At 43.5% G+C, this 16,959-nt stretch overlaps 1 protein-coding gene across 3 annotated transcripts in view; it reads right to left on the reverse strand.

Annotated features, from left to right (window-relative positions):
* Window positions 1–16,959, reverse strand: part of TGFBR3 (transforming growth factor beta receptor 3) — a 175,825-nt gene that overhangs the window by 149,815 nt on the left and 9,051 nt on the right. For 2 of the 3 annotated variants that reach the window (XM_044432267.1, XM_044432265.1), the window contains exon 2: window positions 603–776. In XM_044432267.1, coding sequence (XP_044288202.1) covers window positions 603–663 — 61 coding nt within the window. In that variant the 5' untranslated portion in view covers window positions 664–776. Of the gene's footprint in view, window positions 1–602; window positions 777–3,168; window positions 3,174–16,959 lie in introns of those variants that run through there. The other variant, XM_044432266.1, reaches the window with a different exon arrangement.

Consider the following 16,959-nt stretch of genomic DNA (forward strand, 5'->3'; position numbering starts at 1 on the left):
GATTGATTTATATCCTGCCTTTTTCCTACAAAGGGCTCAAGGCAGCTCACGTCTCCTCCTCCATCTTATCCCCACAACAGCAACCCTGTGAGGTAGGTTGGGCTGAGAGTCTGTGACTGGCCCAAAGTCACCCAGTTGGCTCCATGGCTGAGCGGGGACTAGAACCCAGATCGCCTGAGCCCCAGTCCCATGCTCTTAACCACTACACCACACTGGCTCTCTACACTAACCACTACTAACCACTATACCACACTGGCACTATATTGGCATAGAAGACCGTATACTGGATAATGGTCCCAAAGCAGCACATCCATATTCAACTGATTCGTAGAACAAAGAAAATCATACATTTACTAATTGCCCTCCCAAGCCCTTCAGCAATGTTCAGGTTGGTCTGTAGGACTGCTCTCAGTCCAGCAGGCAGTAGCAAAGACGAGAAAGAGGGCAAGGAGCATGAGCAGCAGATGAGCATCGCCGTAAGAAGGCAGGTCTGCTGAGGGAGGGGCCCATCGAATCCGTGTCCAAGGGCCCGGCAAACATGCAGCCAGTGCTGTTCAGAACACGAATTACACTGAAGCCAGAATTGCAATAGCACCACTCACCTGCAGCTGCCAAACATCCCATCATCAAAACAAGCACTGGAATGATGCAACTTGAAGTCATGTCGGCTGCGCCCGGTGTCCTCACGTTGACGTCCTTTGTAGTTCTTTGCTGATGATGCAGCGACCCTACTGTAGATGCTTTGCTATCGCAGATCCTTCCAGATTTGTAACTGCCTGCAAAGAGAAGTTAAAAAAAATCTTTGAAAAGCTATGCTGTAAAAAGAAGCCATTTTAGATTCTATTTTGATACAGTACTGAAAAGATGGGTGACTGGCACCCTTTAAAGAAAGAAATCCTTCCTATGAGGAATAATCTAAGAAGAGTCATATTCTAAACACAGGTTTAATTCTCTCTGGCTCCATGCTATGATTCAAATCACTAATTTGTTCAACATGTATGTTTCAGTGCCAGAACCTCAATGTTTTAATATTTATCAGGGATAGTAAAAAAAAAAGTGTCAGCATGGTTATCACTAAAACATTAAGTCTTGTAAAATTATTTTAATACTTTGGAATAAGTTCTAAGGCAATGTGGAAAATTCAGGAAAATTGCCATAGCAGATCATTTTGAAATGCAAAGGGTGACATTTTATGATACCTACAAAAACCTCTGGGAACATGTATAGGAGAAAACTATGTTTTCCCACTTTGCTTTCACAAAAGCAGGAATGGTGGGAATGGTGCTCTTGCCCCTCCAGTATGGAGGGCTGCAGGTAGAATTTTGGCTCCAGCAGACCCCACTGAAAGCTACCCACCTTGGAAGGCTGCAGAAAGGCAGAGGAAGCTGGTGTGATTGAAGAGCCTGCTCTTGGCTGAATGGAAGTGCCTTCCCTTCAGACAATCACTCTCTTGGATCCAAGTCATTGTCTCTACTATGAAATCTAGCAAATCTCCTTCCTCATTTACAACATGGGGCTGAAACAGAATGAACCTGACCAGCGGTGGTAGGCAGTCTTTGATCCAATTTCACTGTAAACGCCACACACCGATTCAAAACCACTGCCAGGAGCTCTTTCCTCCTTCTGAACCAAACTCTGACAAGGTCTTCGCTGTACTCACAAAAAACCAGGACACCAACCGACTTGTCCTTCTGGTTATGGTGGTAGCCAATGCTCCAAAAATCTTACAGAGTTCATAAACGACTCCATCTTTTCCATATCCAGAACCCTCTGGATGTATTTGGCTACAGCCTCCATGATCCCCAACCACCATGGCCAGACTGGCTCCAGATGAGCATGCTGGCTTCAGATGATGGGAATTGTAGTCCAATACATCTAGAAGGCATGAGGGTGGGAAAGGCGGGCTATAGCTACCCACCTTGCAGCTCTTACTGTCACAATACATGTAAAGGCCATGCCCTAAATCAGGGGATTTATCCCAGGATCCTTTATTCCGGGAAAACAGTAACTTCATGGAAGTGGAGCAGGAGCATAGTAGGGCTAGCTAGTGCGCTCTCTCTCTCTGTCTCTCTCTCTGTCTCTCTCTCTCTCTCTCTCTCTCTCACACACACACACACACACACAGCAGGAGTTGTGCTCCAAGTTTTTTCTCCGCTCTTCTTAATAAACAAATAATTAAAGATCTGTTTGCATTTTTTCTTTAAAAAGCCTGCAGACTAAGTAAACTTCCCTCCTAATTTTTGGCAACCCCCCAAAAAACCTTTAGGCTGATTAGAGCCCCGACACACACGCCATTCATGCACAAAACCATTCGAGCCATTCAGCCATTCGTTCTCATACACCTCCCACAAAATGATTAACCATCCTGAGTCCTGTGATTTCTGTAAATTGACCCCCCCATTGAAACCTACTAATAGATCACCCCAAATATTTGCTATCCTTCCCCTAAATCACGACTCCCTTCCAGCACTGGAGCTGTCTTTTTAGGGATTTGTTTCCCTTTTCAGAAAGCCTCTTTGGACTGCTTTCTTACTTTCCTTACTTTCCTTTTCCACCCTGGGAATCGGACAGAACAGCCCAAAGGGGGCTGAAGGAGGGTTGGTGGGACAGTAAGGAGCAGCGGGTGGAAGAGGGAGTAGGGACAAACGAAAGAGAAAGGCAGGAAACACTCAGCCACCTCATGAGTAAACAAGTGGCTCAGCTAAAGGGGACAGTTGGAGGAGACACAAAGGCATGGGCCAAATTGTAACCACGGACTAGAAGTTACACACTTCCACCTTAAAAGGTCCGTATCTCAAACCAAGAAGGGACTATTATGATGCACATGTAGACAGGATGTGGGCCTTGAAGAGGCCTTCAGATACTCAGGGCTGCCCCCTGTTACAGAGTCATACATTAGAGGTTCTTGGTATGAACATTTTTATTTATTTATTTATTTAAAAAATTTCTATGCCGCCCCCATCGCAACAAAGCCTCGGGGCGGCTCACAAATATATATATATATATATATATATATATATATATATATATATATTAACCCCCCCCCCGGTGCATTCTTGGCTAATTTAAAATCCTAATAAATACAATAATTTAGCAATTAAAATAAGTTTTAAATAAAAAGATCTTAGCCTGGCGCCGAAAAACAAATAATGACGGCGCCAGGTGGACCTCTCTGGGGAGCGCATTCCATAGATGGGGCGCCACCACAGAGAAAGCCTTCCTCCGGGTACTAACCCTCCTAATATCATTCACAGAGGGTTCCCGGAGAAGGGCATCCATTGCTGATCTCAAGGGGCGGGAGGGCATATATGGGTGCAAGCGTTCCTTTAGATAACCAGGTCCCAAGCCATTTAGGGCTTTATAGGTCATAACCAACACCTTGAATTGGGTCCGGACTTCAATCGGGAGCCAGTGGAGCTGACGGAGAACTGGGGTTATATGAGAACAACGTCCAGTCCCCGTCAGCAACCTGGCAGCTCTATTCTGCACCAACTGAAGTACCCAGACCGTCTTCAAGGGTAGCCCCACACCGAGCGCGTTACAGAAATCTAATCGGGAAGTTACCAGCGCGTGTGTCACTGTCGCCAGGCCATCGTTCTCCAGGAAGGGGCGCAGCTGATTTTATGCAGGAAATCCTTCTCCTGCTGCACTAGGGGTGGCAACTTGTCACCTTCCTACTGTTCTTTATTCATAATACTTATATACTGTGTAATAGAATACAGTCCCTAAGCGGCTCACATATACGCAATGCCAAACTGCTCCTCAGACTGAAAAATGCTTTGGACCAGTCTGAATTTCTAATGCACAGTTCTGTACAGGATCCAACAACTTGTTTGACTGGCTTTGAAGAGCACCAGGTATCATTTTGCCATTGCATATGCAAGTCACAAAAGGAAGATATTCACCCAGTGGGGAGCAAGGATTAGGACTGTAATGGGAACCCACAAGCTGTGTGCATTGAGGATGGGGAAAGGATTGGGGTTTGGTGCATTATTGCTCCTCTTTGGGCTAAGTACAGAGGTAGCCAGCTGGATATCCTGGCCTACGATTCTCATCATCCCTCACCATTAGCATGCTGGCTAGAGCAGATAGCAGTGTCGTCTAAGAACATATGTTCCCCCCATGGCCTGTACTCCCTCCTCCCAAGATTCCTCCACATGTGGAAAGCTTAAAAGCCGGGAAGAAGTACTGTTATGCAAGCCTTCCCCCTGACGTATAACTGACGACTCCAGATTCTCTCTCCTTCCTACACACTCATACACAAATTAAAACTATAGTGCTGCACGTATTCTGTAGAAGAACACTTTGCTGTTGACTTTGGAACAAAATAATGTGTTCTTTACAATCCATTCCAATGCGTAACCACAGATTTACTGGAAGTTCATCTATGGGTTTCCAAAAGTAAAAACATGTGAGCTACATGTGGCCAGCTATAGATTTTTTTTTCCTTTTTGTGAAAAGAAAAAATCACTCCCTTCTAATGAGACTGCAGTTATCCTCTAAATGAATCAGCACCAAGTCCAATAAACTGATTGCGCACCACCCTGAAATCTTGATAGGATGAAGGGTGGGACACAACCACATTAAAGAAATAAATCATCAAGCATGCATTCACACATACATGCCATTATTTAGTCATGGTGTAAGTTTCCAAAACTTATTTTGAAGTGCTATAACTACTACCGCAAAGCATTACAAAGCATTGTAAAAGGAGACACATCCCTTTTCCACCTGAAAATGGTCATTAGGTAATTCATTAAGAAGGATCTGCAGTTTAAGATACTACGTGTAGGTGCTCTTGTGCCAACCACTTCCAGCACAAACCACAAGTTGCAGCGTTGCACTGATGCTGTCTCCCCACCCCACACCCTGATGTGCTAGTAGCACAAGCATTTGAGCCCTGGCGAGTCCCTGGCATCACACTTGGGCTGAGAGACCGCAGCGGCTCCCCATCCACTGAGACTGCTAGGACTGGCCCAAGGACCCACTCGGCCTGCAACCTGACCACCACCCTGACCAGGAGCTGGTGCTCTGACTGGTCTCCTTCTACAGCAGTGCTGGGCAGAGCTCAAGCTGGTTAGATCCCCCTTATACCACCAACAAAAGTCAGAGGGGAAACAAGAAATACTCTTAGAATTGAAGAAGCAAACACAGTTCTGTAAACCTAGGAATTTGCTTTCAGTAACAGTCCTTTTCACAGTCCTTTCACAGAAAGAAGGGACAGTGCAGTGTAGTGGTGATCTGGGAGCTGATTCTACTCAGCCATGGAATGGGGTGACTCTGAGCTAAGTCTGCCTAAGTTTTGCCACTCCACAATGACAAGGTTATCTGGCTCCTGATCCAGTGATTTTCAGATTCTCCCTGCTTTGGCAGACTTCCAATGTTTAAACATGCATACCCCCAAAACCTGCTATTTAATCCAGTTACCTTTGGTGCTCCTTTTGTGCTGCTCTTTTAAACAGAGGTTGAAATATCACTGCAAGCAGGGGAAAAGAAGGGGTTTGTGACTGTCACGATGGTCCAGCGACCTGCATTCCACAGAGCTGGCTGGAGAGCAACTGAATTATCCACAAAAAATTGTAGACACAAGATGATCCCCTTGATCAAAACAAAGTTATTTTCTGTACTCTCTCTCTGGATGTCAGAAATCAGTAAATGTACATACCTGAGGCTTAATTATTTCCATTAAACTTACTGCATTTATGTCCCATCTTTTCCCCTCCTTATGAGATAGAAATAGTCACACCTATTCCACACCTAAGATGACAAAGTGACTGATGATGTGAACCTAGATCTTCCTAGCCCTATTCTGAGGCTGTCATACTTCAGGCACATCATAAGAAGGCAAGGCTCACTGGAGAAGACAATAATGCTAGTAGAAGTTGAGCATAGAAGAAGAAAAGGAAGACCAACTAATGCATTATGAGATACACGGATTTCTTAAGGAAGCCACAGCCTTGACTTTACAAGAGCTGAGCAGGGCAGTCAAGGATAGAGCATTCTGGAGGCCCCTCTTTCATTAAGCGCACCCTAAGTTAGAGACATCTCGATGGCATGTAAGAACAACATTCTGACACCTAACTATACCACAGTTCAAGAAGGACAGCTGTGTTCATCACTTACGTGAACAGTTCTTGTCAGTGTACCTAAAAAGGGATACTGTCAAATTGGAAAAGGTGAAGAAAATGGCAAACGAAATGGAAAAGTGGCTGGAGTAACTCCATTGTGGGGAAAAGTTACAGCATCTAGAACTGTGTAGCTTAGAGAAAAGGTAAGTAAAAAGAGACATGAAAGGAGTGTACAAAACTATGCATGGTGTGGAGGAAGTGGATAGAAATACTTTTCTCCTCTCATAATTCAGGATTATCCAATGAAACAGAGTGATGATAGATAAATAGGAATGCTTCTTCACATAGCACATAGTTTCACTATACAGTGGTATCTCGGCTCACAAACTTAATCCATTCCAGGTCTCTGGTTGCAACCCGAACTGGTTGCGAGCCAAGTCAATTTTCCCATAAGGTTCAATGTAAATAAGGTTAATCTGATCTGTAAATATTTTTTTAATCACAAAAATTGAAACAAAGTTAACAAAGTAGAGTACAGTAGAGAACACTAACCTAGGTGTGGGGGAGGTTATTGTTTGGAGGGAGCGTCCAAGCGATAATCATGCGATAGCGATCGTGCTGAGGGAGGGTGGGAATGGCCATGATACCGATTGTGCTCGTACAGGGAAGACGGGCACAATTGCGATTGTGTGGGGGTGGGGGAGAGAGGAAGAAGAAGAAGGGGGAAGATGCGGGGAAGATGGCTGCAACTGCAACCATGTTCATGTGGCAGCATGGCCATGATCGTGGTCATCACCCCATGCGGAGTTTGTGAACTGAGACAACATTTTTCTGAAATTTCTGTTCGTGACCTGATTTGGTCGTGAACTGAGGCATTCGTGAGCCCAGGTACCAATGTATGTTTTGCTATTGCCACGTGTGGTGATGGCCATAAGGTTATCAGTGTCTATTATCTCCAGTATCAGAAGCAGTATCTGAACACCAGCAGCAGGGGACACGAACAGGGTGGCGTTGTAGCTCTTCTGCCCCCTTTGAGGCTTTCCTTCAGGCAGCTGGCTGTCCACAGCTGGACTGCATAAACCCTCAGTCCAATTAGGCAGGGTGTTACAGCAAAACTCAAAAAACCCATACTTGTATTTGAAAGACTAAAATACATTTAGCACGACACAAACTTTCACAAACTAGAAGCTCTCTTTGTCAGACATACAGAGTAGTCCTTCTATGCGATAAGTGACAAATTCAACCATCTGAGAACAAATCCCAGTGAGACAAATCCCAGCCCAACCTCTATCGTTTCTTAAATAATGCAAATGCCAAATGCACATAAAGCATGTTGGAACTTTAAAATGGATACCCATGACCATCTTGCAAAACAATGAACAGAAGAGCATCGAGAACCAAGAATTACTACATACAGAAGCGCTAAACAGAACACCCTGAATGGGAAAATTGTAACCATTAGTTAGATCACTTTTTCCTTAAGGTCAGTGTATCATCGAGCAATGCATGTCTTTGTGGTGCCTAAAGAATTGCTAGAGTGGAGAACACAGAAAGAGGTCATGGGACATAAAGCCATTCTGATTCTCAGAATCAAAGGGCACAACCCTACCAGTGCTCAGCATCAATGGGGCTTTTACGCCACTATTGACTTAGGACTGCAGCCTAAGTCAGGGGATGCCTGCGGAGGAAAGAAAGGATGTGGTGGGAGAGGGGCAGGGAGGCAGCTCTCACAGGAAAGGTCTGCCAAGCACTCCCACTTCTGACCTGTGCACGCACAAGCACAGTTCTGCAACAGGGCCCTTTGGTTTCTATTGATTTCCAGCCTTTCCTCAGACCTAGAAAGAGTGTCTTTTTAGAAATCCAAGTACAGTCTGCTTCCACCCAAAATGAAATAAAATAAAAATTTATTTCCTGACAGTTAGGACCCCAAGGGTATCCAGGAAGTACTTCCTGACAGTTAGGACCCCGAGGGTGTGGAATGGGCTTCCACAGGAGGTGGTTGAAGCCCCATCGGTGAGGGTGTTCAAGGAGATGCTGGACATGCACATGGTAGGCATGTCATGAGCAGAGCTGGCAGAATGGGCCAGGAGGCCCCTTCTGACTCGCTCTGTTTCTGTGTTAAAAAAAATAAAATAAATAAAAATCTTAAATTGTTAAGAGTAAGTAATATCTTGATTCCATGCAATCCCACCATGTGGAATTCAGTCCTGTTGAATGCAGCAACACGGATATGTGCAAGACAATTCATAGCATAGGAGCAAGAGGCAAGCCAAGCTTCTAATCCCTGTTCCCTGTAGTCTCCAGACAGAACAAGTGTGATGCTGAAACCCACCTCCTCCATGTCTTACAGCCGCCAGGAGTGTAAAAAGGTCAGCGCCTGCTTTGCATCAGGTGCGGTTCCAGCACCACCGTGCTGAAAGGCAGCTAGTCTATCTTCTTCATGTCATCAAGCTCCAACGTTGAACAGTGTGATCATTACATTTGGTTCTCATAAAGTCCCCTGGCCGAACAGGACCCTTCCTTTCATGTCCGTGGTTATTTGTCCCCTTTCCTCCAACCTGGTGCCCTCCAGATGTGTTGGCCTGCCTGCAATGCCCATCAGTCTTGACCTTCTGGCTAACTGGAAATGGGCAGAACTGTTTGGCTGAGCCCTCAGTTCTCCACTTTCTCTGCATTTCCTGAAATGCCACCATCTGTTTCTTGTATTAGCCCCCCCTCTTCCGTCCCCACTTCTTTTCCTGCTTCGTTTTCCATCCATTTGCACTCTATCATCTTCCCTGTCTACCCTTTTCCTTGCAGCATGAAAAACAGCTTCCCATTTCTGATCTCCTTATCACAACCCAGGCCCTAAGAGTCCCCTGCCCTGCAATATTCACAGCCTTCAACCTTAGCAGAGAAAGGGCTGCAAGCCACTGACTTCTTCTGGTCTGCCACATTCCATAACAAGCTAAACAGTACTTCAGATCTAATTCTGCAGATTCTCAGGAGCAATTCCAGGAGCAGTTGCTATTCACCTGAATGATACTGTTTTATGTCTTCATTTATGCACTCTACTAACCTCTTTCCTGTATAAAATAATGCCGGGGTGGTGTGATGGTGGTGAGCACTGCACCGGGAGCACGTGAGATCCAGGTTCTAGTCCACACTTGGCCATGAAGCTCACTCTCAGTCTATCCAGCCTCAAAGGGTTGCCATCATGAGGATAAAATGGAGCTGCATAAGCCACCTTAGGTTTCTCACCAGAGGAAAAATGGTGAGATAGAAACATTTTTTAAAACCCACAACAATATTATGTGGCATCAACTAATAAGAGAGTAAAACAGGGAAACAGAAACACAGGTATGTAAACTTACAAAATGCAGCAGCACAGGTCCAGTGAAAAACCTTGTTGGCTCCACAGGATCAGGTGCTGACTGTATAAAAGGGGGAAGGAGTTCCCCAACTGGGGTGTCTGTATTGAGAAAGCAGTTCTCAGGGTGCCACACTGCGAACCCCAAGAAAATGCAGCGTCGTCAAGAGGGTGTGCCCACTAGATCTTAATATCCAAGTACGTGCATAAGCGAGAAGGTGCTCCATCAGGTAACCAGGTGCGAAGCCATTGAGAGCATCATATGTTCACACAAGCACCTTGAAAGTGGCTCAGGAGTTTATTGGCAGATGGTGCAACTCCTACAGAACTGGGATTATAAGTTCTCAATAAGTGGCCCCTCTCAGAATTCTAAGTGCAGCATTTTGCACAAGCTGTGGCTTCTCGGTCAGACTCACATAAAGCACGTCATGGTGGTCTACCCTTAAGATCGTCAGGGCCAAGCTATGAAAAAGCACTCCTCAACAGAAAAGCTGTCTGTGCCTCTATGTACGGCCATGCATCTAGGAGCACCCCAAAGCAACCTATTTGCTCTTTTAAAAGGTAGCAAACGCCTTCCCAGAAGTCACTTCCCTAATTTTCAAGCAAAGAAGTTATCTATCCACTTGTGCAGATTTTGCTGAGATATGTGCATTTAGATCTGTGGAGGTCAAAAGTGGTACCTGCTGGTGCAATACTAACATAAAGAATATACCTGATGGATCAGACCAAAGGGATCCCAAACCTTTATGAGTCAGTGGGCACCTCTGGGATTTTGAGATATGCTCATTGGCATTCTCACAAAATGGCGGCCATGGTGGGCACAACTGGTCACAGAACATTTATTTCCCAGAAGGCAAACTGGTAAGACTAGAATACCTTGCCCAAGAACTGAAGTATGAGGCAGAGGTGGGGTCTGAGCTCCAAAACACAAGACAGTGGCTACTACTGAGTTGTTGGACTTAAATGAAGACAATACTTTAAAGGGCAGTGCTTCTCTTTGCAATTTAAAACAAAACTATTTTAATAATTTTAAGCATTTAAGTAAAATCAAGAGGGACAGGGAGACTGGTGGACCCAAGAAAGATATTCATGGAGCTCACTGGTACAAATTAGAGGCCCCAGGGCCTAGCCAATCCAGTGTCCTATTTCTCACAGTGGGTCACCTGATGCCTCTGGAAAGCCCAAATCAGGGCATGAGGACAATGGTTTTCTTCCACTTTCAGTCCCCAAGCAGTGGGGAGAGCACTGGAAGTACTTCCTTTTGTCTTTACTGACAAGGCACACAAAGTCATGCTTAGATTACCAGTGGGGTGCACTGAACATGTTGTACAAGGGAAACTAAATAGGACCACACCAGCAGACATCCAGCCCAAGTTCTACTCATTCACTTGAGCCTCCAAAGGAAGTCTAGGCTTTTTCAAAGACTCGACTGAACTGAACTATCACGCCAAGGTCCAAATAGAAGAGAAAAAAGATTGCTCAGTCAGTTCTATCCAAGGTATACAGGTTGCTCTTTCTGGCCTTATGTTGAATGTCTGGCCAGAGTGAACCTCAGAGCTTTTTTTTTTTCTTCTCCTTTTGCTTCATGGTGTGCTAAGACCTAAGGTCAGTTCTTCTGTAAACACAGAAAGCTTCTTATTTAGCATTTTCTCCCAGTATTGGACTTCTCTTAGCAACACTGATCTGTGTTTTTAATATCTTTAAGTTTAGAAGCAAGTTTGAGCTCCTATAGCATCTGCAGAATTTTCACAACAGAAAGGAATAGCTGAGTAAGGATGGTCGAAGAACTCATCCAAATTCCTAATTTTTTAGACAACAGAATCAATTTTCAGCTCCCAGATTTCTCTCTGGATTGGAACATTGCTGAACCCTTCAGTTTTCACACGTCATAGTTTGCAATACAGATTTTGGCTCAACTGCCCCATCAAGATGCTCATTAAAAAGCATATTTTAGATTAAAATGTAAGTTATGTCAGCTTAAACTAATGCTTGACTTGCATTGTCCAATCCAGATCTAGTAAAGATTAATTTTGGAGTGTAATTGGATGGGGACCCGCCATTCTTAACTGAGTTTGTCAGGATGCCAGTTCTATTTTCATAAGTACTATGACTGTTAGGGAAGCAGGCCCCTGAAGCTCCTTTAAAGAAGAGGGATTTTTCCAAAGAGAAATTCTTAATTCTTTTGCATGACTAGTAATTTCGGTGACATGTACTTTAAGGACCATTTCTCAGTTCTTCCGGTTGAATTTAATTCCATTCTGGGGACCAAATACAATGGTGGTATTATCAAATATTACTGGACGATTCCAAGTGAATAATAATCTTTTCTGGACTGCCTATGAGCTCCACCACTTAAAACAAAAACAAAACAAAAGATGCACAGTAAAATATTCATACAACTCTTGGGGGAAAGGTGTGCTTTGGAAGTCTAAAGACGTTTCATTCCTAGGAAGTTAAAATCAGTTTTAGTTTTACTAGTACAATCAAAATTCCACGGAGAGAGTTACTTAAACATTGCTATGTGTAATAGAACATTTCCACAATTCTCGGCAAAAGGCTCTGGGAACTGGGGGAGAGCCAGAATTCGAAGAATTGTGTCACTCAGAGTCATGCCCCTCCGCTACTCCCACGTGACACTCATAACCATTCGCCTCTTTTTATACTGTGGGTTTTATCAAATTACAGGAAACCACAAAATATACATAATTACACCCTGAAAAGAAGAGAGGCTTTCCCTTTTTCCTGCCTGCCACAGCCCCAAGTCCATTTTGTTCTGTGATATTTGACTCTAATTTGATATGTGATCCCCATGGACAGTTTGACTGAAGACGGTCCAAAATTTGCTTCAACCTGTATATGGAGCTCATGCCTCCCACGCAGGGTTGCTTGGAATTCATCACCATAGTTGGGGATGGGGGTGCATCACAGCCATGGCACTAGCAGATGGAAGTTAAATCTTTCCTTCCATGCTGCTTTCTGCCCCTGAATTGCTTCCTGGGACAAAAAATACAGCCACCCCTACAGTATTGGTTCAAGTAAGTGCTAATGGGAACAATTACGCATAACTCAAAGACTGCTGACAAGGCGAATCCGTTGACACAACTAATCACACCACTCCCTTATTCAAACTCAAAGTTCCCTGCAAAAATAAAAATAAAGACCACTCTTTAGATCCAGATGAACCCCTCAAAAGCACTAGCAGAGTGCTTTCTCTTTGACCTTAATTTAATTTAAAAGTAGGAACTGAACAATCTTTCTGACTTAGGCCAGTCGCATTCTCCCCAAATATGATTCATGCTAACAGCACGATCCTACAGATGTTTAGACAGCAGGAAGTCCTACAACTCCCAGCATGCCCCAATTAGGATGGTTAGCTGGGGCATGCTGGGAGCAGTAGGACTTTTGTTTTCTAAATGTCCACAACAGTGTGCCCCAAACTGACTTTCTACAAATTCCAACCCATTGTGAAAAATGCCATAGCAACAGGATCCATTTTGTTGCTTTTTCTTACCAGGGTACAAAGGTCTTACCTAAGGCAGAGTCTCATAATCTATGATGCAACAACTTTTAAGAGAAAATAGAAGTTCCTCGGAGTGTCTAAGTAAAGTTTTATCATGAAACTCCCTATCATAAAAACAAACCATTTTAATCTTTACCAGTTTGAAGCTAGAGAGGATGGTTGTGCAAATTTGCAAATAAAGGAGGTCCACAGAGGGGGAGGCAGCTACAAACTGAACAGTAGCATTTACAACACATGATAGATTGCAGGATGTATAAGATTAAATATAGAATAAAATAGAACATGACTACATGAAACACAAATGCAAACTAGAAGTTTTGGTTCATAAGCAAACACCTTCAAAACAATGAAAGCTAAATTTTCCTCCCAGAATTAAGACAAAAATGCTAAAAAAAAAATCCAGCCAACTTCTAATAAAAAGGTCAGAACCCAGAATCTAGATGCATATATCTGAATTAGGAAACTTCTCCCACACGTGTGGAAAAGGCTTTTAAGTGCAACACCTTCAAAAACAATGAGTCAAAAGATGCTTCCTCTGTGTAGGAGTTATTCCTCCCCCTCTAACTGTGCCTTCAGCTAATCACTGCTATGAGCCTAAAAGTGAAACATTTGCTTTTTAAAGCAAAAAAGGGAAAGGAGGAGGATGTTTTCAGCAGTGGTCACTGGTGCTCTGGATCTAGAACTAAAGAGGGGCAAAGATACACAAAACATTGAGCTTGAGCTGGATAAAAAGCATTCTCTTTGGTTACATTACTGCTTCCTAAAAGGAAGTAATTCTTCAAACAGCATAAACTATGGGATACACCTCCTTTAAGGTATTGTGATGGCCACAACTCTGGATGGCTTTAAAAGGGGGCTGAGCAAATTCATGGAGGAGAAGGCTACCAATGGCTACTGGCTCATCAGGCTCTATGTTGCACCCAGTAGCAAAGTCAGTAAGTATTTGTACACCAGGGAAAATGGGAAAGGGTGTTGTGCTTGTGTCCTGTTTGCTGGTTTCCCAAAGGGAGATGGTTGGCCACTGATACCCTTGGTCTGGTCCAGCATGGCACTTCTTCAGCTCTAATGTCCTTGTTCTTCAACAAAAACTGTCCAAGGTGTACACCACTATTCCACAACGTACATGCAAATCACATTAAGAAAATGGGTATTTCAAGCATCAGAACACAAATGCTAAAGTAAACTGTGTGACAATGAAAAGGGCTACCTTATAGCTTACCTTATAGGTCAAATCAAATGGGGCATCTGTGCTGCAAGTTTGGGTTTTTACCATCTCTGTCTGAAGTTGTAGGGAACTGCAGGATCAGCAACCAAATACATGCTTTAGGAAGCAACAAGGTTGTCAAGATTTTCCTCTTGTGCTTCACCTTTAGTTTAAATGAACAGCTCCACTGGTAGGCTATGTCCATTTCTCTCAACTCCTCCATTATGGCCTAAAGACCTTGTGCTAGCAGAGCCTCGGAACAGCTTCACATTTGTATTCCAGAACCTGGAAACTGCAGAGCAGTAGCAGACTTTTTCTTTTTGGATGCATCATGCAAATCTAACTAGTCTCTGAGCTGTATACCCTTCTGTGATCTCATTCTAAAGAACCAAGTACTGTTTCAAACTTAAGACAGGCATAGTTCTTGGTAATGAAACTGGTGGATAGACCATGGCTTATTGGAGTCCCTGAAAAGAACTAGCAGTTTGGGTTTGCATTTCATGTACCACAACCTACAAAAGAATCATGGGTTGTGAGGTAAAAACAGAAGAGGTAGACATATTGCAGGCGGCACGTTAACACATCTGCGGTTAGGTAGGAGAACCCATTAGCTTTTTAATCAATGGGTCTTTGTTACATGCAAACTAGGTTAATGGCAATCTGTGGTCTAAACAACCCAGGATTCATAACCCAACAGCATGACTTGTTAGCTCAGCTGTATTTGCATATCACATATATTCAGACTTCAACAAACTGTGGGTTAGCATATACGAATCAGGTCACTCCTTGGCACTTATTTTGGTGGCTGTTCCATGGAGAATGCAAGATGTGATGGCACTAGAGAGACAACTTTCCAAAGAGAAGTGAAGGAAGTAGCACAGTTTGATTCCCCAATCCATTACTGAGGGATTAGCAAAGAAATATTTCTTTTAACATGAATGCAGAGAAGCTGCTGAATACTTTCCATTATGCTATTGTTTAAAAAGTGCCCAACATCTACTATGCATTGCACATCTGTGGGAACTCACTGTAACTCAGAGAGAGAGAGAGAGAGAGAGAGAGAGAGAGAGAGAGAGAGAGAGAGACTTTAGTTTTGCAAATTTTGCAGTATCCAGCCTTCACTAAATTCCCCTGGCTGAAATGAAATCAAGCTATGTTAACTCATAGCCAAAGCCTTCTCAGTCATTGTTTATTGCATCACAGAGATGAAATCTCACAGACATGCTTTTCTTTTTTCTTTTAAATTCTTTAAAGAAAACTAGCTAGTTACACATCATGGCCTTCAAGTAGAACTATTCTCAGCAAAACCAATTTAATCTCCATTTCTTATCACCAAACCTTCCTTACATGCAAAGGCACAGAAACTGTCTCAGGCCATCTGCTTAAGTTTTAGTTAAACGTTTCCTATTGAAAAGAACATTTATCAGAGCAAAGGCCTTTTGGCATTGAAAAAAATGCATATGTTGTTACGATGAACTGTTCCCATAGTGTCCATATAGAATTACAAGTGGCATCCATAACCCACACACAGTTTAATTTTTTTGCTTATGCTGCAGAAATGCTCGATCTTCACTGAATCAGAGATTTTGCATATAGCTGCACTAGGAAGAGACACGCTGCTTGCAGCTTTAATGTACAAATCTGAAAACTTGATGCTCCCAGGGAGAAAATAACAACATTTTGGATGGAAGGAGACCAAGAAACTGATCCAAAGGCAATCCCCAGAGTGTTTTTAGAGTTGTGCTGCTTTTCAGTCCAGTGAAGCCATAAAAGAACTAATTGCACTGAAGTCATCATAACACAGAACCACAGAATGAGAGCACCGACACGGACATAGGATTCCATGGTAAGGAGGGAAATGCTTTTTCCAATCTGGGGTCCACATAACAGACAGGCAGTATCCAGGCCCACACACACACACACTCCCTCGCCCACAGAGGTCACCAGCCACCCACAAGCATGCACACACATGCACCAGTAACTCTTTAGTGGAAACTATGCAGAACAACTCCAGAGAAGCTAGTGCAAGGATTCTCTGCACAGCTTGGACTGGCAAGTCTCCTTGCACTGGATGTAACAGGATATAACAGAATGGCCTTCCCTGTGTGTGATTTGTTAAGCTGAATGCGACATGCCAACCACGTATTTTGGCCAGACAGATGTGTCAAATTGATACCCATCTATTATTGCAAAGGGATGTTCTCAAGATGAGCCCTCCAACCCCCCCCCCCCAACTTTTTAGCCTTTTTTTTTTGCTGGTGCCCAACTTGTACACATGTCCATATATGGGTTTCTTTCAAAAGAAAAGAAGTGATAAGCAGGACTGGCTACCTTTCACAAGCATTGCTCTGTCATTCAAAAAGTTTTCCTCTTTGGCCAGGAGTCCCCAAGCTAATCAGTTTCACTCCTGACATCCACTCTGGTCCTTTCACCACCTCATGGACTTGCAGAGTGAGGGAAATCAAGTGAAATCAGGGTACAAATTTCCACTTCTCCTCTCCCATTTTCTTTAACAAGTTATCAAAGCTGCATCAGAGCAAATCTGCTGTGATATTAAGGCAAAACCCTTCAGAAACGACTGCCTGTGCATAGCCTAAAATACACTGTTGAAAAGGTTTTGTTGGTCCATGCACAATAGTCGTATAGTGTTTCAAATCCTCAGAGAATCAAAATCATCAAACTGCCTTGCTAGCACATTACAATGGTGGAGAATGTACGTATGTTTACAGTCTGGCCAAATTGTATGCACTTCATCTAACAATGAGGTCATCTATTTGTGAAGAAAAGAGTTATTCTAATAAAATTAGCATTTTAATTT

The sequence above is a fragment of the Varanus komodoensis genome, unplaced genomic scaffold (assembly GCF_004798865.1).
Source record: "Varanus komodoensis strain SLA01 unplaced genomic scaffold, ASM479886v1 scaffold24, whole genome shotgun sequence".
Taxonomy (NCBI): Eukaryota; Metazoa; Chordata; class Lepidosauria; order Squamata; family Varanidae; genus Varanus; species Varanus komodoensis.